The sequence below is a fragment of the Typha angustifolia genome, chromosome 15, assembly GCF_048772165.1.
Source record: "Typha angustifolia cultivar Huaian chromosome 15, ASM4877216v1, whole genome shotgun sequence".
Classification (NCBI taxonomy): domain Eukaryota; kingdom Viridiplantae; phylum Streptophyta; class Magnoliopsida; order Poales; family Typhaceae; genus Typha; species Typha angustifolia.
This window is the reverse complement of record NC_133253.1, coordinates 11,762,090-11,784,684: the sequence shown is the minus strand read 5'-3', so window position 1 is coordinate 11,784,684 and position 22,595 is coordinate 11,762,090. Positions and strand designations below refer to the sequence as shown.

The window sequence follows — 22,595 nt, the reverse complement described above, 5'->3', positions numbered from 1 at the left end:
CTAATTATATAAGTATAAATAAACCTTACTGTGTAGAGATGGTAAAGGGGTTTAATGTCATTAATTGGTTAATTTTGATCGCCGGGCAAAACGAATCGCCCGCAGGACAACTGTCGCCCAACTTATTGACCAACTGAAGGAGAGTTCTTATTGCTACTGTAAATTTTTTCATGGTTTTGTCGTCACAATAATAATCCATTCTTTTTTTTTTTCAACTTCCTCGCTTTTTCGTGGAATAGGATGCGAGCAACTGCCCAACAGAAGTATCTCCTCTGTATTTCTACTGTATGGCAAAATGTTCTCCATGGGCAAAGCAAGTGGTTTCACAGCAAGAAGCAATTCTCACAGTCCCAACATTTACAGAAGAGGCCTTCTTCCGTCGACTGCTTTGCTATACTAGACTTACTCAAGACAAGCACAAATGCTTCCTGCAGAATACGAGGAATTCAGGCACATGGGTTTATCATTAGACTTGGATTTGAACCTAACATATATCTACAGACTTCTCTCATCAGGATGTATTCTGAGACAGGGTATCTGACAGATGCACAGCACGTGTTCGATGAAATGACCCTCAGGACTGCTGTCACCTGGACGTCCTTGATTTCAGCATATGTCAAAAATGGGATGCCCAAAAGAGCCCTTGAGCTCTTTCGGAAAATGCAAATGGAAAAGATCGAACCGGATCCTGTCACAGTCACTGCTGCTCTTTCAGCCTGCTCAGATCTTGGAGCTCTCGATGTGGGAAAATGGATACATTCTTATATTTGTCGTCACTGGAAAGACTGCATTAATGAGGACTTGATCCTACAAAATGCTCTAGTAAACATGTATGCCAAGTGTGGGAACATCCAAGCAGCTCGACATCTCTTTAATGTGGCAAAGCAAAGGGATGTTACAACATGGACATCAATGATTACGGGCCTTGCACTGCATGGGCAACCAAAGGAGGCTTTGCGACTCTTTGCTGAAATGAGGACAGACTTAATTGGTGGTTCCCATGATCTCAAAATTATTCCTAACTATGTCACCTTTATTGGGGTTCTAATGGCATGTAGTCATGCTGGATTGGTTAATGAAGGGTGGCACCACTGGGTGAGCATGCAAAGGGATTATGGCATTAAGCCAAAAATCACTCACTTTGGATGCATGGTTGATATGCTTTGCCGAGCTGGGCTTATCGAAGATGCTTATGCCATTATCAATAGAATGCCAATGTTGCCAAATGCTATGATATGGCGTAACCTACTAAGTGCATGCAGTCTCCACCATAACATCGAGATTGGATCTCTGGCCAGAAGCAAGCTACTTGAGCTGGAGCCCCACCATGTTGGCGATGATGTAATGATGTCCAATACTTGTGCAATTGCAGGGCTGTGGGATCAGAAGCTAGGCATCAGGAAAAGGTGCAAGAGGCGTAGAGCCCCTGGCTGCAGTTTAATTGAGGTTGAGAATAGAACAAGTGAGTTTGCTGCTATTGATAGGAGAAATCTCAGAACAAGGAAGTTGCAAGATGTTATTGAAAGCATTGCTGAGAATTCCAAGTTTTTGATGTATTCTTCAGAAACTTCAAACTTGCATAATGCTGAGATTTACTCTTGAGTCTTGAAAATGAAGATATGTTGAATCATTTGAAAGGTTTGTTTGGCTTAACCTTGATGCTTCCCATCCATTATTTACACTATTTGAGCTTTTATTTTTTGTTTTATATTATTTCATTTTTGGATTTATTTAGAATATAAGATATAAAAACTACCATTCTTAATGACGTAAGTTTGTAGAGTAGATGGTAAATTAACATAGTATAAGAGCAGCGATAATGAGTTTAACTCCTGTAAAATTCATTTGTTATGACAAATTAGAAAATTTTAGAATACTTAGTGAGTTAGCAGATTAATAGCCCATAGGCACACTAGTTAAGCATGTGGTATTAATGGAACTTTGTAATTTTCCATCTTGCTGTATTTTCCTTGTTTGGATGATGCCTTCTATTTTTTTGTTGATCCTTCTTAAGAGGGATACATGATAAGTCTTTGGTGGTAACCTTGATAAATAGGTGACCTTTTATTGCAAAGTAGTTAATGCTTAGCTTGCCTGAATACATGTGACCATACAAGTAATGTTGCCTATATGTAATTTTACATTGATCATGCATAAGGAAAACCTCCATCATGCAACCTGAGATGCACCTCTAGGTAGAGAAAGAACTGTAAGAAATATTTACTTTGTGTTGATCAACTAATGTTATCATCCATATTCTTGAATCAGCACGGCAAGGACATGTGGAGCTGCAGTGACAGTTAAATCCCTTCCTTTGAATTACATCTTGTTGTGCTCTAAGATATGTAGGTATTTGTTTTCCAAGGAGGTTGGATTTGAGCTAAACTGTTTCTACCTCTATTCTGTTCATACTTGGTTATATATATGGATGCTGTCTTGCAAGTTAGGTGTCATCTATCTTCTCTATCCATCGAACAATCTTTTTGATAATTATGTATGATATGATTCGGATTTCACCGATGTCGTCTTGAGCATGGATACATTTTAAAGGTGTTTTTTTATTCTTTTTTTAGTGTTTATTTCAGAGAAAAATAAGTTTTCTGTAGGTCGCGTTCGAACGTAAGTGGGTGCATTTGAATACGTTTGTGAACACCTGCATTAGGTTTGCAAAAACAGAAAATATGAAATGTGCGTTCAAACGCGATCGAGCACGTTCGAATGCCTACATCAGGTTCGCATCGACAAAGAACGTTTTTTGTGCGTTCGAACGCGATCGGCGAAAATCTACTATTTCTAGGGTTAGTAATTATCATTTTTGAATTGTTTGATTAGTCCCTTAACGTGTGGATGGCAACCAAGGAGGCATTATTGAATGAATTGAGTTTTTGCTCTAATCTTCTTCTTCTCCTTCTCTCTCATTTCCTTATTCCCTGGCTCTGCTACTTCTAGCCTCCCTCGACCAGTCACTCACCCTAGTTCCTTAGGGGCGGTCCACTCCTCCCCCTTCTTCAAATCTCTCTACCTTTACCCTAACCCTTTCATTATCCATAATCCCTCCATCACCACCTTACTCATCGGTGCCACCCCATTACCACCGGCCTACCACCTCCATAATCCACCTAGGATCTCGTGCCTCCATCCATGGATCTATAGACGGACTCCCTGACGTTCGTCTACTTATCTGACGATATCTCCAGATTCCGTAGTCCGATTTTCCTGAAATTAGATCCATTGGAAAGCTATTTTCTAGGGTTACAACATATCAAAATTTCACATGGATCCGACGGCTATAACTTCCGAAATCTTTTTCCAAATTTTCGTGCCAGATCCTGTCTAGATCTGAAAACGGAATAGATCAAACCTTAGCTCAAGGGGAGATCATATCAAGAGTGGTATTAGAGCCAAGTTTCCGGGACACACGCTTCCTATGACGACAACCAAAGCCATGGCTGCACGTCAAAACGAGGAGGATAAGATTTTCCCAATAAAGGAGAGGGAAACGATTACAAGAACTTCCACCTGCTGAATCGCCCGACTGAATCTAAATACGAAAGAGTCTAGTGTTCAAGCCAAGATTGGATCTCTTTCCGAACAGATGGCCATCAATAATTAGATGATGATGGAGATAATGCGGGAATTACGGGTGACAAGAGAAGCTATAGTGATCGAAAATGCACCAACCTTCGACGCGAGTCTAGCACCTTGAACCTGCCGCCACTGGTTTAGAATCTTCACCAACAAGAACCTTTGCTGTCACAACCCTATGGGTAGAGACAAGCAAGGACGGTTCCACCAGGCCAAGTTACGGGTGAGGTCGTCCGACAAGCAAACCTAAATAGAGATCATCTTGGAGATCTAAACACTTGGGCAGGGCAATTCAAACCGAAACCGCGTCGAGTTAACATAAACCAAAGGAGGGATCGTTGCATCCTTCTTAGGTTAGACAAGGGCTTGGATATGATCTAGACTGAGACAACAGTATCCGTGGGCGAACTGTGCGTCTCGAATTTCTCAAGTTCAAAGGTGGTGACCCGATCGATTGGTTATATAGGGTGGAATAATTCTTCGCATACCAAGGTATAGCGAAAGAATATAAGGTGACGCTTGTGAGCTTCCACCTTGAAGATGCGGCACTTTATTGGTATCGAGCAGCCAATGCCTATGATACGATTGAAAGTTGGGCTGATTTCTACATCGATATCATGCGGCGATTTGGAGCGTCGAGGTATGAAGATTTTGATGCTCTCCTCTCAAAGACTATGCAAAAGACCACAGTTGGAGCATACATAGAAGAATTTGAGAGGATAAGTAGCCATTGCCAACCTTCATGGGCTGATGAACAACTTCGTAGTACCTTCATCTCTGGGCTGCGGGGAGACATACAAGCCGACATTAGGGCTTTAAGGCCTAGAACTTTAAAGGAGGCCTTCGAGGATGCAGTACTCATGAAAGACAAGCATCAAGCCATGAAGATACACCTCAAACAGAATTGAACGAACCAAGAAAGTCGCAATCCAGTTCGGCCCATCATAGCGGCAAGAAATGCGGCTGGCATACCAAGAGCTGCTGTTGCAATGGCGTCTCCTCGAGCACCCTTAAGACCCTCCCATGATGTGAAGTATGCATCTAGAGGTCCAGGTCAACCACTCACATCTACTCAAGTGGAGGAGCGAAGAACTAAAGGTCTATACTTTCGCTATGATGAGAAGTTCGTACCTGGACATCGTTGCGCTAAACCGATGGATCAGTGATGCTAATAGATGGATTGGAGGAAGCTGAGGATGAGGTTGCAGCTAAAGATAAGGGTGTGGCTGAACAGCAAGGAGTAGCAGAGGAGCAGCCTATGTAATACATTATGGCTGAAATCTCCTTCCACGCCTATTTCGGTACAGTCGCACAAAGACCTTAAGGGTGAATGGTGTAGTCAAGAAAACCACAGTGAGAATCTTGATCGATACTGGGTCCACTCACTTCATTGACAAGAGGTTTCTTAGGAAGATTAGGCTCGAGTTGGAACCCACGAACGGGTTCGATGTGACGATCTGAGATGGCACTATATTACGGGCTGATTTTATTTACGAAGGTGTGGAGTTGAAGGTATAAGGCCAAACTTTTACATTGGATCTTTATCCGTTGGCTTTGCGGGGTGCCGACATCGTCTTGAGGACTCAATGGCTTCAAGCTTGGGGCCCGTGACATTTGATTTTACAAATCTCACACTTACATTTTAGAGGAATGGACGGAGAGTACTGTTGGATGAAAATCAACCGCTACAAGGGCTGGCGTTGTGATAAGCTCTGATACTAATTGATAGGCTCTGATATCCAATTGATAAGATCTGGAACCAAAAATAGGCTACGTTTAAGATTCCTTCAAGATCTGAATTTATTACAGGAATCAGTCTGTGCAACAGTGGGAAAATATTCGTCAGATATTTTCCGATAGCCAGAAAATTATGAAACCAATTGGGTTAGATCCATACTTCCTGATCTACAACTTTTGTATTTACGTCCTCTACAAATTCGAACTGTAGCAGGGGCGAAAACACGGAATAACGTGGGTGATGGTGGTGGTGACGGGTGAAGTGGATGTTAGGGTTATGGATGGGTATGGAGATGACGGTGGATTGTGGAAGTGATTAAGGGAAGTAGACGAAGGGAACAAAGTGGTCGAGATTCCAAAGAAGATGGGTGACTCGACAGACGAGGGAGATTAGAAGCGAGGTGAAACCTTGCCAACGGTAGATGTGGAAAGATGGTGAAGAGGGAGGAGGGAGGAGTCTAGAGAGAATATAGGAGGCAAGAAATCAAGAATTCAATTCCATAATGAAGTTGGTTGCCATCCACATATTTATAGAGGCTAGCCAACAAGTCCTAAAATAATATAAAATCCTAATTCTAGAGGATTTCCATCGATCACGTTCCAACGCACTCAAAAAGCCCCTTCTTTGGATTTGTAAACGTGACATAGGCATTCAAACGCGGATGTTCACAAGGCGTTCGAACGCGGGCGTTTACAAGGCGTTCACAAACGCGGGCGTTCACAAGAGCGTTTGAACGCGACTCTACCTGCGTTCGAACGCGACCTATAGGAATTTTATTTTAATAAAAATAAACATCTAATGCAATAAAAAAAGATCCTAACTAAGTGTATCAGCCCACCACGCTTCTCCCACCTTACCCTCAAGGTGAAAAGTGAGGGAAACGCTCCAAGATATCAGTCTCCAACTCCCATGTCGCCTCATCAGATGGCTTACCAAGCTACTCAACTAGAATCTCCATCTCCAATCTGGTATCATGTCATCGTCAGCATCTAGCAAGTACTCGAACTGGCTCTACGATCTCTATCTCCTCCAATGGCTCCAGTAGAACCGATCCAACAATCTCATGATCTTCAATATGCTCTCTCAACAATGAAATATGAAAGACAGGATACACTCTCGACCCCTTCGGCAGCTCCAAATGATATGCAACCAGGCCAATATGCTCCAACAACCGAAACGGACCAAAGTAGCGATGTGCTAACTTTTTGTTTCGCATCAGACGTAAGGACACCCAACTATCGATGTCGAACTCCTGCTCCTTATGGCTACGATCATAAACTTGCTTCATGCGGTTTTGAGCAAGTTTAAGATGAGCACGCAACCTCCTCAATGTGGTGTCTCTATCCATCAATGCCAAGTTCACCTCTGTCCTATTTACCGCGCGTAACGTCGAAACCGTGCGTCTATACACCACCTCAAATGGAGTCATGCCAATACTGCTATGGTAAGCGGTGTTATAAGACCGCTCCGCCCACGGTAAGAACTCCAACTATCGTCTCAGCATCTCTCCAACAAAGCACCTCAAATACTGTTCAATGCCTCGATTAACCACCTCGGTTTGACCGTCTGTTTGTGAATGATAGGCCGAACTGAAGTTTAATCGAGTCCCCTGCAATCTGAAAAACCCGGTCTAAAAGTCGCTCATAAATATACGATCACGATCCGAGACAATCGTGCGTAGCATGCCATGTAATCGAGCAATATCTCTAACAAAAATTTTAGCCACTGTCTTGACTGAAAACGGATGTGACAATGTTGAAAAGTGCGCATAGTTGCTCAATCTGTCAACCACCACAAAGATAACAGAATAATCACGTACCAGCGGAAGACCCTCTATGAAGTCCATAGAAATGTCCTCCCAAATACGGTCCGGTATAGGTAAAGGCTGTAGTAATCCGGCTGGTTTCAAAGTGGTTGCTTTAGCTTCTGATAGACTTCGCAAGCATGGACAAAACTCCTCATATCCCGTCTCAATCTTGGTCATGTGCAACTCTGAGATATCCTCCTATAAGTCCTCAAGACACCCTCATGACCAGCCTCTAGAGTTTAGTAAAAGTGCTCCAACATCTCGGCTACCATCTTTGAAATAACTTCTTTTTGCACATGTGGATACCGATATGGCCTTACGTTAGCCAGTGCAGCCCCGGGTACAATCTCTATGCGATGGTTCGCCGTTCTCCTCGATGGCAACTCCTACGGCTCTTCAAACAGTCCAAAAAAGTTATCTAATAAATTAGATAATTCAATTATAGTACCTGAATTCGTTTGAGGCTTATCTTCTACTGGTCCTAACTGAAGAAGATAGACCAAATCATACGCACCAAGCAGCCCCACCATAGGCTGCATCGTAGGAATCGGCGAAGTTCGAACACCATCAAGCCGCACATCTTTGTTTCCTTATTTATATTTCATCCACATGCTCCGAAAATCAAATGTGACGGGTCCTAAACTCTGTAACCACTGAGCACCGACGACAATGTCCGCTCCTCGCAGCACCAACGGATACAAGTCCACAATGATGTTGTGTCCTTGCACCCGTATACCGACTCGGCGACACAAACTCTCTGTCACGACCCAAAATAGGAATCATGACCGGCCATGCATCTCAATATGCTTGAGATGCACGAAGCCTTAATAATACTCTCTACGTATACGATGACAAGATAAATAAATAAAATGAGAATGTGCTTTATTAAAATTTTATTACTAAATGCAATTGAAATAAAATAAACAATGTTAATGTTTATGAGTCTCTAAACTAAAATAAAATAAAATAAAACCTTCTAATCTAAAGCACAAAATCTAAAAGAGCGGAAAAGTAAATAGGTGAATCCTAAGTGGAGGTGGAATCCGGGTACATCACGCTCAGTCGCCCCGCTGACTATTACCTGAAATAAATAAACAAATACAAAAAAAAACAATAGAACTCGTGAGCCAACAACTATAGCTCAGTGAGTGGAATCCACTCGAACCAAATAAATTTTTAAAACATATTAATGCGGAATAAATTAACTAAAAGCAACAATATCCATGATAGTATGCAATAGGCATGCTCTCTACATAATAACAATGGTAACAATAGAGAAATGTCACAACTTGTAACCTTGCACGTTTTCCAACATATTACATCTTTTTGATATTTATACTGTCATATGTCTCAATGGGTCTAAACCCTGTGGATCCACATCAACTAGAAGTCATCTCGAGATGACGCTCGGGACTTTTCTTCATAGCTGATCCGGTTAGGGTCATCAGAGGGTATCACCCTGTGATCAACACACTCTATCTTTTCCTCTAACCGTTGAGAGAAGTTAGAGTCACCTAGGAAGCTTTTCTCATTTTTCCTAGGACTGTTCCCTAACCCCACCAGAGTCACCTAAGAAAATCACCGCAGTGATCTAACTTAGGACTTTCCCCTGGACTTCCAGATAGACTTGAGTCACCACGGAAAATCGCAATGATTTATACCGGGACTGTTCTCTAAGTCATATTAATACTAATCTCATTTTTCTTTTCACAAATTTTAATATTAGCATGAAGTATAGTGATGCACTGAAATATAATAATAAAATGCACACAGAAAATAAAACAATTAAATTTTCGCACGTACGGATGAAATAAATAGACTTGCACACAGAAATTGCAATAATTTAATTTTTACACATGAGAGTGAAATAAATAATTTGCATATAGAAAATTTACATGGTCTGACAACAATACGAAATACAATAAAATAAACACGTGAATGAACCCACTCACCTGAGTCTAGGCAAGACAACCAAAATCTCAAATCTCTAGCCCACGTACTAAAAATCACCACCTTAAATAAATAATAACAATAACATTTTTAATTAAAACAATTATTAAAAATGTTTATACAATTTAACCTAAGAATAATTAATTTGGGCTAAATTAAGCCCAAATCAATTGGGCTGGGCTGCAGTTGGCCCGCAGCCCACCCAAATAAATTCTTAAATGGATTGGGCCAAGGCCCAATCCAATTAGATAATGGAACTGGGTCGGGTTCCTTGGATTCGGATCCAACCCGACCCGAATCCATCACTAAAAGGGAGAAGATCAGACTCGGGCAACCCGAGTCTGTCTTCCCCAAACTGAAGAGAGAGAAAGAAAAAGAGAGGAAAGAAGGAAGAAGAAGAAGAAGAAGAAGAAGAAGAAGAAAGCGACGCCGGCGGCCGCCACTGCGGAGGTTCGCCGGCGCACCCTCAGTTCCTGACGGGATCCGGAGGTAGCGGCCGCGACTCGAAGCCGCCGGCCGGCCCGATTTGCCGACGAGGCCGAAAACCCCCAAATCAGGTAATTTCGGATTTTCTTATTTAAAATTTAATTAAATTAGAGGGGTGGGAGAGGGCTTACGGGGGAGTCGTGTGGTGGTCTCTGCTGGCTCCGGCGACGCTCCGGCTGGCCGATTCCACGGCGACAACTCCGACGGTGAGGAAGAAGCGAAAGAAGGGAGGAAGAAGAGAGAGAGAGAGAGAGAGAGAAAAAAAGGCTAAGATGGTTAAACAGAGATTAAGGTTTTTAATTTATAGATTAGAAAAGGATTAAATCTAATTTGATTCGGATTAGGTGAAATCCCTTCTCTCCCGCTGCGTACCAGAGAGGGAGAGGGGAGGGGCTGCACGTGCAGAGCACGTGCACCTTCCTCTCTCAACCCAAATATTTTTTTTTATTTTATTTTTTTTTATTTTATTTTATTTTATTTTTTCTGGTCCTAACAACTATTCCCAACAAAAAGAAATTTCGTCCTCGAAATTAAGATTAGAGTAATATAAGAATAAGGTAATACCGTAATAGACGCTATGAAGATTGAGGGAATAGCTCTGGATGCTTTTCCCTCATCTCATCTTCACGCTCCCAAGTTGCTTCTTCCGGCTTGTGGTTTTGCCATAAAATCTTCACGAATGGGATTACTCTATTGCGAAGAGTTCTTTGCTGAGTCTCTAGAATTTCCACAGGTTGCTCCTCATAAGATAGATTTTCTCGGATCTCCAAAGGCTCGAAATCAATCACATGGTCTGCACTAGGCACATACTTTCTCAACATAGATACATGGAAGACATTATGCACTTTAGATAACCTAGGTGGCAGTGCTATCTGGTATGCCACCTCTCCAATGCGCCCTAACACCTCAAAAGGTCCAATAAAGCGAGGACTTAACTTGCCTTTCTTACCAAACCTGATCAATCCTTTCCAAGGTGACACCTTTAGGAAAACCATGTCACCCACTTGAAACTCAAGGTTTCTTCTCCGGTTATCAGCATAGCTCTTTTGACGGCTTTGAGCTGCAAGAAGTTTTTCCTTGATTTTAACAATTTTCTGCGTGGCATTTTGTACTATATCAGGTCCCAATAACTGTTTTTCACCAACCTCAAACCAACAAAGTGGAGATCTACATCTCCTACCATACAACGCCTCGTAAGGTGCTAACCCCAAACTCGAATGGTAGCTATTATTATATGAGAACTCCATGAGTGGAAGATGATCATCCCAATTTCCTTTCCATTCCAAAGAACATGCTCGCAACATATCCTCAAGGGTTTGAATAGTCCTTTCGGATTGTCCATCAGTTTGCGGGTGATAAGCTGAACTAAATCTCAATCGTGTGCCCATAGCTGAATGAAGACTCCGCCAGAATTTAGAAACAAAACGAGGATCTCGATCAGATACGATAGACAAAGGTGCGCCATGGAGTCGAATAATCTCTCTAATGTAAAGCTGTGCAAGACGATCTAAAGAGTAAGTCATACGAATGGCCAAAAAGTGAGCAGACTTAGTTAGTCTGTCCACGATCACCCAAATTGCATCATGATTCGATCTAGTGCGGGGGAGTCCCGAGACAAAGTCCATAGTCACATCCTCCCACTTCCATTCCGATAAAGGCAAAGGCTGTAACATCCCTGCAGGTTTTTGGTGCTCAACTTTGACTTGCTGACAAGTAAGACATTTGGCCACAAAGTTTGCTATGTCCTTTTTCATGCCATTCCACCAGAAGTTTTCTCGCAAATCTCTATACATTTTTGTGTTGCCTAGGTGGATACTGAATCCTGAACTGTGAGCCTCTGACATAATTTCATTCTTTAACTCCTCATTAGCTGGGACGCAGACTCGATTACGGTACTTGACTAGTCCTTCATTTGATCTCGAATAGCCAGGAGCTTCTCCTTTTTCTAATCCTTCCAAGATCTTTTTGAGGTTGGCATCCTCTAATTGAGCAGCCTGGATGTGATCTAAAAGTGTAGGTTTGACCACTAGCCGGTTGCAAATAGCTACTCTCTCTGGGTTTAATGTTACTTCAAACTTCAGGCGTCTAAATTCTTCAATAATACACTGCTGACAAGTAAGTGCTGATAAGTGCCCCTCTGATGATTTCCTGCTCAAAGCATCGGCTACCACATTTGCCTTCCCAGGATGATAATTAATACTAACATCATAATCCTTGATTAACTCTAGCCACCTGCGCTGCCTCAAATTAAGTTCTTTCTGAGTGAAAATATACTTGAGGCTTTTGTGATCAGTAAAAATTTCACAAGATTCTCCATAAAGATAGTGACGCCAGATTTTTAGTGCAAAAACCACTGCAGCCAACTCAAGATCATGAGTAGGATAATTCTTCTCATGAATCTTAAGTTGTCTAGATGCATAAGCTATCACCTTTCCATGCTGCATCAAAACACAACCGAGACCCTGTCGGGATGCATCACTGTAAATCACAAAGTTACCACCCTCTGACGGAAGTGAAAGGATAGGAGCTGAAATCAATCTCTGCTTGAGTACTTGGAAGCTATTTTCATAATCATCTGACCACTCAAATTTCACCCCCTTTTTGGTGAGGTGAGTAAGTGGCAAGGCAATCCGTGAAAATCCCTCCACAAACCTTCTATAGTAGCCTGCCAGTCCAAGAAAACTGCGCACTTCAGATACTGAAGTAGGCCTCGGCCATTTGCTAACAGCCTCGATCTTCTTTTGATCCACCTTGATTCCATCCTTGCTGATTATATGTCCTAAGAACGCCACCTCGTCCAACCAAAACTCACACTTCTTAAACTTGGCATAAAGCTTTTCCTCACGAAGAATTTGAAGTATCGTCCTCAGATGTTCCTCATGCTTTTCTTTGCTCTTGGAATAGATCAATATATCATCAATGAATATCACAACAAACTGGTCCAAGAAGGTTTTGAAGATCCGGTTCATTAAGTCCATAAAAGCTGCAGGTGCATTTGTAAGACCGAAAGGCATCACTAAAAACTCATAATGACCATAGCGAGTCCTAAATGCTGTCTTTGCAATATCTTCATTCTTGATCTTCAATTGGTGATAACCAGACCTCAAGTCGATTTTTGAGAAGACCTGAGAGCCTTGCAATTGATCAAAAAGATCATCAATCCGGGGTGATGGATACCTGTTCTTCACAGTGACTTTATTTAATTCCCGATAATCAATGCAAAGACGCATCGATCCATCTTTCTTCTTTACAAATAAAACTGGTGCTCCCCAAGGTGATACACTCGGACGAATAAAACCCAAATCCAGCAACTCTTGAAGTTGGGTCTGCAACTCTCTAAGTTCTGCTGGTGCCATCCTGTAGGGTGCCTTTGATATTGGTTCAGTGCCAGGGAGCAGGTCTATGGTGAAGTCTATCTCTCTATCGGGTGGAAGACCAGGTAGATCTTCAGGAAAAACATCTGGAAATTCTCTTACCACTTGAAGTTCATGAATCTCCTGCTCTGCACGATCCACACCCACTACCGATGCCAAAAAGCCTGGGCATCCCTTCTTCATTAATCGATTTGCTTGAAGTGCTGAGATAATATTGGTCGTAGGAATCTTTCGCTCACCCTGGAAGAAAAATTCTGGCTTCTCTGGGATAGAAAATGTAACCCTTTTCATTCTACAGTCCACTATAGCATGATGTGCAGATAACCAATCCATACCCAGTATAACATCAAAATCATGCATGTCTAGACAAATAAGATCTACTGGAAGTTTCTGACTGTCTATCTCTACTAAACAAGATCTGCAGATAAGATTTAAAAGTATGGTCCTCCCTATGGGTGTAGTCACTGCTAAACATGATTCCATAATCTCAGGTGCAATAGGTAATAAGGAAAGAAAATCAGGTGAACCAAAAGAATGAGAGGCTCCAGAGTCAAAAAGGACTTTTGCTGGTATGGAAGAAATAAATAATGTACCTTGCACTACGGATGGTGAGTGCTCAGCTTCTTCCTGGGTCAAAGTATAAACTCTTCCTTTATTCTCTGGCCTCGCTCTTAGATTTCCGCTACTTGCTGAAGGCCTATTGTTTGCTGTACCAGACTGGGACGGTTGATGCTGTTGATCCTGCTGAGAAGTCGGACGCCATCCCCCACGTGGTGCTCTGCAATCTCTCGCTAAGTGGCCGGGTCTCCTACAGTTGTAGCAGTTTCGTGGTACTCCATTGCACCCAACACTAGACGAATGTGAGCGTCCACACCTCGTACAATTTTTTGGCTGACTCGGTTTGGGACCTCCCCCAGAAGGGTTTGGTCCACTCCCGACCCTTAAGGGCTGTCCAAACGACTGACCACCTCCTCTGTTTTGCTCTTGAGACCTCCTCGGCTTCTTCTGTGGATGTTGCTGTTCTCGTTCTTGGCGAAGCTCCCCAATGTTTCTTTCGGCAAGGAGTGCCTTAGACACCATTTCTGGAAGTGTCTGACACTGAAATAATGATATCCTATCTCTGATGGCTGGCCGCAACTTACCCTCGAAGAAGCTGACTTTCTCTTCCTCGCTTGCTGCTATATGTGGAACAAATCGCAACAGCTCGGTGAACCTCGCCTCAAAGTCCACTACAGACATGCCTCCCTGTCTCAACTCAAAGAACTCATCATGCTTCTTCTTCTTTAAGTCCCGAGGGTAGTACTTTTCGAAGAAAATCTTCTTAAAATTTCCCCAAGTCAGCTCCTCTCGTCCAATGTACTGGCGCTCAATCATCTGCCACCAATGCTCTGCCCGATCCTCAAACATATAGGTCATCAAAGCAACCTTTTGATTCTCTGAACAATCCAATACTCGCAATATCTTCTCGATTCGCAGCAGCCATGCCTCTGCTTCAATCGGATCAGTGGTCCCTCTAAAGGCAGGCGGAGATGCCTTTAAAAATTTTTCAAACACTGTACCCCTGTCTAGACTAAGGGGCCTTGACTCTGATGGAACCGGAGTCTGCGATGACTGTCCTCCAACGGCCTGAAGAAGGGTCTGTAGCACCGATACCACAGTATGCGTAGCAGGAACTGGAGCAGGAGTGGGGATCTGGGCAGGGGTAGGAGCAGTCTCCGATCCCAAACCAGGAATAGCAGTAGGTGCAAGAGCTAGCGCTTGAGTAGGAGCCGGCTCTTGCTCCCTACTCCGGTCAAGAGATAAACTCTGGGCCGCAGCTCCCTGTCGACGACGTCGTGTATACATATTGTCCCTTCAAGATTTATAATGAGATAAGAATAATTTTACTGAATATAATAAAAAATTTCATAACGAACCTGAGCTGATGCCACCGGACCTCCACAAAACTCTTAAGGATGATTTAGGATAACAAAATTTTTAGGCTCTGATACCAACATTGTCACGACCCAAAATAGGAATCATGACCGGCCATGCATCTCAATATGCTTGAGATGCACGAAGCCTTAATAATACTCTCTACGTATACGATGACAAGATAAATAAATAAAATGAGAATGTGCTTTATTAAAATTTTATTACTAAATGCAATTGAAATAAAATAAACAATGTTAATGTTTATGAGTCTCTAAACTAAAATAAAATAAAATAAAACCTTCTAATCTAAAGCACAAAATCTAAAAGAGCGGAAAGGTAAATAGGTGAATCCTAAGTGGAGGTGGAATCCGGGTACATCACGCTCAGTCGCCCCGCTGACTATTACCTGAAATAAATAAACAAATACAAAAAAAACAATAGAACTCGTGAGCCAACAACTATAGCTCAGTGAGTAGAATCCACTCGAACCAAATAAATTTTTAAAACATATTAATGCGGAATAAATTAACTAAAAGCAACAATATCCATGATAGTATGCAATAGGCATGCTCTCTACATAATAACAATAGTAACAATAGAGAAATGTCACAACTTGTAACCTTACACGTTTTCCAACATATTACATCTTTTTGATATTTATACTGTCATATGTCTCAATGGGTCTAAACCCTGTGGATCCACATTAACTAGAAGTCACCTCGAGATGACGCTCGGGACTTTTCTTCATAGCTGATCCGGTTAGGGTCATCAGAGGGTATCACCCTGTGATCAACACACTCTGTCTTTTCCTCTAACCGTTGAGAGAAGTTAGAGTCACTTAGGAAGTTTTTCTCATTTTTCCTAGGACTGTTCCCTAACCCCACCAGAGTCACCTAAGAAAATCACCGCAGTGATCTAACTTAGGACTTTCCCCTGGACTTCCAGATAGACTTGAGTCACCACGGAAAATCGCAATGATTTATACCGGGACTGTTCTCTAAGTCATATTAATACTAATCTCATTTTTCTTTTCACAAATTTTAATATTAACATGAAGTATAGTGATGCACTGAAATATAATAATAAAATGCACACAGAAAATAAAACAATTAAATTTTCGCACGTACGGATGAAATAAATAGACTTGCACACAAAAATTGCAATAATTTAATTTTTACACATGAGAGTGAAATAAATAATTTGCATATAGAAAATTTACATGGTCTGACAACAATACGAAATACAATAAAATAAACACGTGAGTGAACCCACTCACCTGAGTCTAGGCAAGACAACCAAAATCTCAAATCTCTAGCCCACGTACTAAAAATCACCACCTTAAATAAATAATAACAATAACATTTTTAATTAAAACAATTATTAAAAATGTTTATACAATTTAACCTAAGAATAATTAATTTGGGCTAAATTAAGCCCAAATCAATTGGGCTGGGCTGCAGTTGGCCCGCAGCCCACCCAAATAAATTCTTAAATGGATTGGGCCAAGGCCCAATCCAATTAGATAATGGAACTAGGTCGGGTTCCTTGGATTCGGATCCAACCTGACCCGAATCCATCACTAAAAGGGAGAAGATCAGACTCGGGCAACCCGAGTCTGTCTTCCCCAAACTGAAGAGAGAGAAAGAAAAAGAGAGGAAAGAAGGAAGAAGAAGAAGAAGAAGAAGAAGAAGAAAGCGACGCCGGCGGCCGCCACTGCGGAGGTTCGCTGGCGCACCCTCAGTTCCTGACGGGATCCGGAGGTAGCGGTCGCGACTCGAAGCCGCCGGCCGGCCCGATTTGTCGACGAGGCCGAAAACCCCCAAATCAGGTAATTTCGGATTTTCTTATTTAAAATTTAATTAAATTAGAGGGGTGGGAGAGGGCTTACGGGGGAGTCGTGTGGTGGTCTCTGCTGGCTCCGGCGACGCTCCGGCTGGCCGATTCCACGGCGACAACTCCGACGGTGAGGAAGAAGCGAAAGAAGGGAGGAAGAAGAGAGAGAGAGAGAGAGAGAGAGAAAAGGCTAAGATGGTTAAACAGAGATTAGGGTTTTTAATTTATAGATTAGAAAAGGATTAAATCTAATCTGATTCGGATTAGGTGAAATCCCTTCTCTCCCGCTGCGTACCGGAGAGGGAGAGGGGCTGCACGTGCAGAGCACGTGCACCTTCCTCTCTCAACCCAAATATTTTATTTTATTTTATTTTATTTTTTTTTTTTTTCTGGTCCTAACACTCTCCACCCTAAACATCATGCCGTCTCTAATAGCTACGTCAAATCCAGTAGTCAGTTCGGTATCCAAACCCAATCTCCTCACTAGCCTCTCATCTAGAAAGTTGTGTGTACTCCCCGAATCAATGAGGATGTGCACACAATGCTTTCTACCGAGTCCATTTACCGGTAACGTCCTCGACACGGAAGTATCCGAATATGCATGCATCGATATTTCAGCTTGGATATCTTCCTCAAGGCCCTCCACAACGGCCTTCTTATAGGTCTCCTCTAGACACTCCATCATCATCAATCTCATCATCCTCCTCAGGACCATCGATAAGCATCACACTCCTGATCGGTTTAGAACACTGATGACCGGGGGTGAAACACTCATCACATCGAAAGCAAAAGCCCTTCGCTCTTCGCTCCTCCACCTGGGCAGGTGTGAGAGTTCGAACGGGAGGTCTAGTGCCTTCTCTAACGTCGGAAGGTCTCAAAAGTGGTCATGGTCTAGTAGTCGCAGCCATTATTTTTGAAATCACAGAATTTTCAGCCGGCGTTCTAGATGCCAACCACTCATCTCGGTTGCCCCAATTGGTTTTCGTTGCCATCTTTAAAGCCCTATACTTTTGTTCCATCCGCACGGCCTTCTCAAAGGCCTCCTCAAGAAGTGTAAGATATAGAGCACGAATATTTGCTTGTATCTCCTCTCGCAGCCCTGAAATATATGTACTCATTAATGTCCGTTCGGGCTACGGTGGCTCACAACGACTACTAATTCTTTCAAACTCAGCTTGGTACTCTAATACGGTAGTCCTTTAAACCATCTTGCTTAATGTGGCAGCAAAATCTTCATATGCCGCTGTCCTAAATCTACGTGTAATCCTCCTACAAAAATCAACCTATCCAGTAAACCCACCACCATGAATAATTGATCTATACCAATACAATGCCGTTCCTTGGAGGTGAAAGCTTGCCATCTGGACTTTTGCATCTTCCGCTGTACCTTGACAATTAAAATATTGTTCAACTTAAAACACCCAATCCGTTGGATCACTGCATTGGAATTTTGGAAAGCCCAAGCGTGCGGTTCTCCCCCGAATAGCGTTGTCAGGTTCGCGAAAGATCTTTAGTTCAGGTCTAAACCTTTGTGCATGTTAATCACCTTCTCTAAATCCTCGAGCACGTCCATCATCAACTCCATAGAGATCAACCTCATCCTCATAGTGTCAATCCTCTTCATTGACGAAGCGCACCGGTGCCACACGCCTCTCGGGTTCCACCACCACCGGTCTTGGGTTTTATAACGGAGGTGGAGGATGATGTGTAGGCATAGGTAAAAGGGGATCATTGAGACTTATATGACGCACCTAGACCTGTGGGGTATCGATTCGATGAGGTCCCACCACTGGTCCTTCTTGAAACTCTGTTCGTCGTCGAGGAGATGACGAACCCAATCGATTCACGATATATTTCCTTGAATTCATTGTGATCCTTTTGTATGTTGTCAACTCTATACAATAATGTTTGGAACATGCCCCTTAGTTCATCCATATTCGAACCCATGGACATTAGTTGACTCGGTCCTATCGTGGTCGCTCCAAAGGAATCGGCCTCAAGGTTAGGATCATCGTGCATTGAGTCCTCCCTTGTCGGTGTGCTCTCCATAAGTCTCCTTATTGATTTCATCTTCCTTATTTCAACCATTAATGAGGGTCTGAGGTTAACATGGCTCTGATACCAAATGATAAGCTCTGGTACCAGATTAATACGCTTTGATACCAATTGATAAGATCTAGAACAAAAAATAGGTTATACTACGGTTCCTTCAAGATCTGAATTTATTACAGGAATCAGTCCGTGCAACCATGGGAAAATATTCGTCAGATATTCTTCGGTAGTCAAAAAATTATGAAACTAATTAGGTTAGATCTGTAACTTACTGATCTACAACTTTTGTATTTACGCCCTTTGTAGATTCGAACTGTAGCAGGGGCGAAAACACGGAATAATGTGGGTGATGGTGGTGGTGACGGGTGAAGTAGATGTTAGGGTTATGGATCGGTATGGAGATGAGGGTGGATTGTGGAAGTGATTAAGGGAAGTAGAAGAGGGGTGACTTGACAGACGAGGGAGATTAGAAGCGAAGCAAGGAGAAACCTTACCAACGGTAGATGTGGAAGGATAGTGAAGAGAAAGAAGAGAGGAATCTAGAGAGAAGATAGGAGGCAAGAAATCAAGAATCCAATTCCATAATGAAGTTGGTTGCCATCCATATATTTTTAGATGCTAGCCAACAAGTCCTAAAACAATATGAAATCCTAATTCTAGAGGATTCTCGTCGATCGTGTTCGAACGCACTTAAAAAGCCCCTTCTCTGGATTTGCGAGCGCGACACAGGCATTCGAACGCGGGCGTTCACAAGGCATTTACAAGGCGTTTGAATGCGACTCCACCTGCGTTCGAACGCGACCTACAGGAATTTTATTTTAATGAAAATAAACACCTAATGTAATAAAAAAAGATCCTAACTAAGTGTATCACGTTGCAATCGCTGCTGGGACTTCCATGTGTAGGGGACCGAGCTCTACTTTTGCAAATGGCTATTGCTGAACTAGAACATCCACCATCAAATGGAATACCTACTGACATGAAGGATCTGTTGCAGGAATTCAGCGACCTCTTCGAGGAGCCCCAAGGAATGCTGTCGACCCATCGACATGACCACCGAATTCAGATCATTCCAGGGGTTGAACCAGCAAATGTTCGGCCGTATTGAGACCCATATGTCCAGAAGGAAGAGATCAGCAAATTGATGGTCGAGATGCTAGAGCAAGGGATCATTCAGTCGAGTAGAAGTGCCTACTCATCGCCGGTGCTGCTGGTTCGAAAGAAAGACGGGAGTTGGCGGTTTTGCATCGACTACCGAGCCTTGAATGCGATCACCGTCAAATATTGGTACTTAATACCGGTGATCAAAGAGCTACTGGACGAACTTATAGGGTCGACTTACTTCAGCAAGCTTGACTTAAGAGCAGGGTACCATCAAATCCGCGTCAACCCAGAAAATGTGCACAAAACAGCGTTTTGGACTCACAATGGCCACTACGAGTTCCGAGTCATGCCGTTTGGGCTCACCAATGCACGAGCGACATTCTAAGGGCTAATGAATGACCTTTTCGCCTGCTCTTGCGTCGGTATGTGCTCGTCTTCTTTGACGATATTCTAGTGTATAGCAAGAATTGGAGCGAACACTTGCAGCATATGCGTGAAGTGTTGAATATCTTGCGGCTAAACCAGTTGAAAGTCAAGATGAGCAAGTGCCTTTGGGGTGAGCCACGAGTGGAGTACTTGGGTCACATAATCTCAGCGAGAGGATAGAAGTCGATCCAAGCAAGGTCAAAAACATGGTGGACTGGCCGATTCCCACTAACTAGCGGGATTGAGGAGATTTCTTGGGTTGACGGGTACTATTGGCGATTCATTGCCAACTACAGCAAGATCGCTGCCCTATTGACCTCCTTACTTAGAAAATGAGGGTTTCAATGGACAAGCAAACCGATGGAGGCTTTCAAATCATTGAAGACAGTCATGTCTACTACACCGGTTCTGGCTTTACCAAATTTAAGCAAGTCCTTCATGGTGGAATGCAACGCCTTGGGTGAGGGCATTGGAACTGTTTTGATACAAGAGAGCAGGCCCGTGGCATATATGAGCAAGGCATTATTGAACCAGTCGCGACAGTTATCCACCTACGAGCACGGAATGCTAGCAATTCTGCACGTCGTCACCAAATGACGACCCTACTTGATTGGCCGACAGTTTACTATCCATACGGACCAGCGTAGCTTACCCTACTTTATGGAGTAACGTGTGCATACCTTGGCACAACAACGATGGGTCATAAAACTCCTTGGGTATGACTACAAGCTAGTCTACAAAAAGGGGATCGAGAACCGAGCTGTCGATGCTCTTTCCTGCCAACCGGACGCAAGCCAGTTCTCTTCCTTTTCAGCACCAACCTTTTCTCTATTTTCAGATCTGTGGGGAGCCAGTGCAGATGATCGAGTCATGGAGGAGCTCAAATCAGAATTCAATGATCACTTCCCCAATTTCACACCTTGAGGACAAGGTTGCGGAAGCGTGGTGGATTGATACAATTCGGACTTCACCGATGTTGTCTTGAGCATGGATACACTTTAGGGGAGTCTTTTATTCTTGTTTTAGTGTTTATTTCAGATAAAAATAAGTTTTCTATAAGTTGTGTTTGAACGCAGGTGAGTGCTTCGAACACGCTTGTGAACGCCTGTATCAGGTTCGCAAAAACAAAGAACGTGAAATGTGCATTCAAACGCGATCAGGCGTATTAGAATGCCTGCATCAGGTTCGCATCGACAGAGAAAATTTTTTGTGCATTCGAATACGGTCGACGAAAATCCACCGTTTCTAGGGTTAATAATTGTTATTTTTTAATTGTTTGGTTAGCCTCTTAAGGTGTGGATGGCAACCAAGGAGGCATTATTGAATGAATTGAGTTTTTGCCCTAATCTTTTTACTACCCTCGCTCGACCAGTCACTCACCCTAGTCCCTTAAGAGCGGCCCACTCCTCCCCCTTCTTCAAATCTCTCTACCCTTACCCTAACCCTTTCATCATCCATAATCCCTCCATCACCACCTTACTCATCGATGCCCACCCTATTACCGTTGGCCTACCATCTCCATAATCCACCTAGGATCTCGTGCCTCCATCCACGGATCTATAGACGGACTCCCTGATATTCGTCTATTTATTTAACGATATCTTGAGATCTTGCCGTCCGATTTTCCTAAAATTAGATTTGTTGGAAAGCTATTTTCTAGGGCTACAACATATCAAAATTTCATATTGATCCGACAACTATGACTTCCGGAATCCTCTTCCAAAGTTCCATGCTAGATCTTGTCTAGATTTAAAAACGGGATAGATCAAACCTTAGCTTAAGAGGAGATCATATTAATTTACTGATGGAACACTTTATTTTTGGTTTCAATTTTTTTATATGAATAATATCTAGTCTTTTCAAGGAAACTAATATTCATCTTAAAAAATATTTAAAATGCTATAGGTCATGGTTAGATCCTGAATGTGATTTTAGTTGTTTTTGTTGTTTTATTTGTGATTGGTTCATGGTTTCAATTTATGGTCATGGAAGTGTGAATTAATCTTTAATAAAGAAAAGGAATCATATGATTCATATCTTTCTTCGGATAGAGTAGTAACTTTTAGTTGGGACTGTGATCCAAAAGTGAGATCCCGCAATTCTTGATGGTAAATTTGAATCTAATGATTTTTTTTATTAGCTTCACATCGCAAACTATTCATTGAGTGTTAACCTATGCATACTTTCATCTGAGGCATTTAAAATTTTCCTATTTCTCATATTGCGGGCTTTTTAGTCAAGCCATTCATCTGACACACTAAGGCCTTGTTTGCATCGAGAATATAGTGGAACAGGGAGGAATAAGAATAGCAAAAGCTAATTTGTT

At 42.5% G+C, this 22,595-nt stretch overlaps 1 protein-coding gene across 16 annotated transcripts in view; it reads left to right on the top strand.

Annotated features, from left to right (window-relative positions):
* Positions 1-62: 62 nt before the first annotated feature.
* LOC140779322 (putative pentatricopeptide repeat-containing protein At1g74400) overlaps positions 63-22,595 on the top strand; it is a 28,399-nt gene continuing 5,866 nt past the window's right edge. For 14 of the 16 annotated variants that reach the window (XR_012107322.1, XR_012107320.1, XR_012107321.1 and 11 more), the window contains exon 1: positions 63-1,638. Coding sequence is in view for 2 of the 16 variants with exons in the window: in XM_073124349.1 (XP_072980450.1) it covers positions 241-1,602 (1,362 nt within the window). In the remaining 14 variants the exon portion in view is untranslated. Of the gene's footprint in view, positions 1,639-2,268; positions 2,346-19,736; positions 21,453-22,595 lie in introns of all 16 variants that reach the window. The other 2 variants (XR_012107314.1, XR_012107313.1) reach the window with 2 other exon arrangements.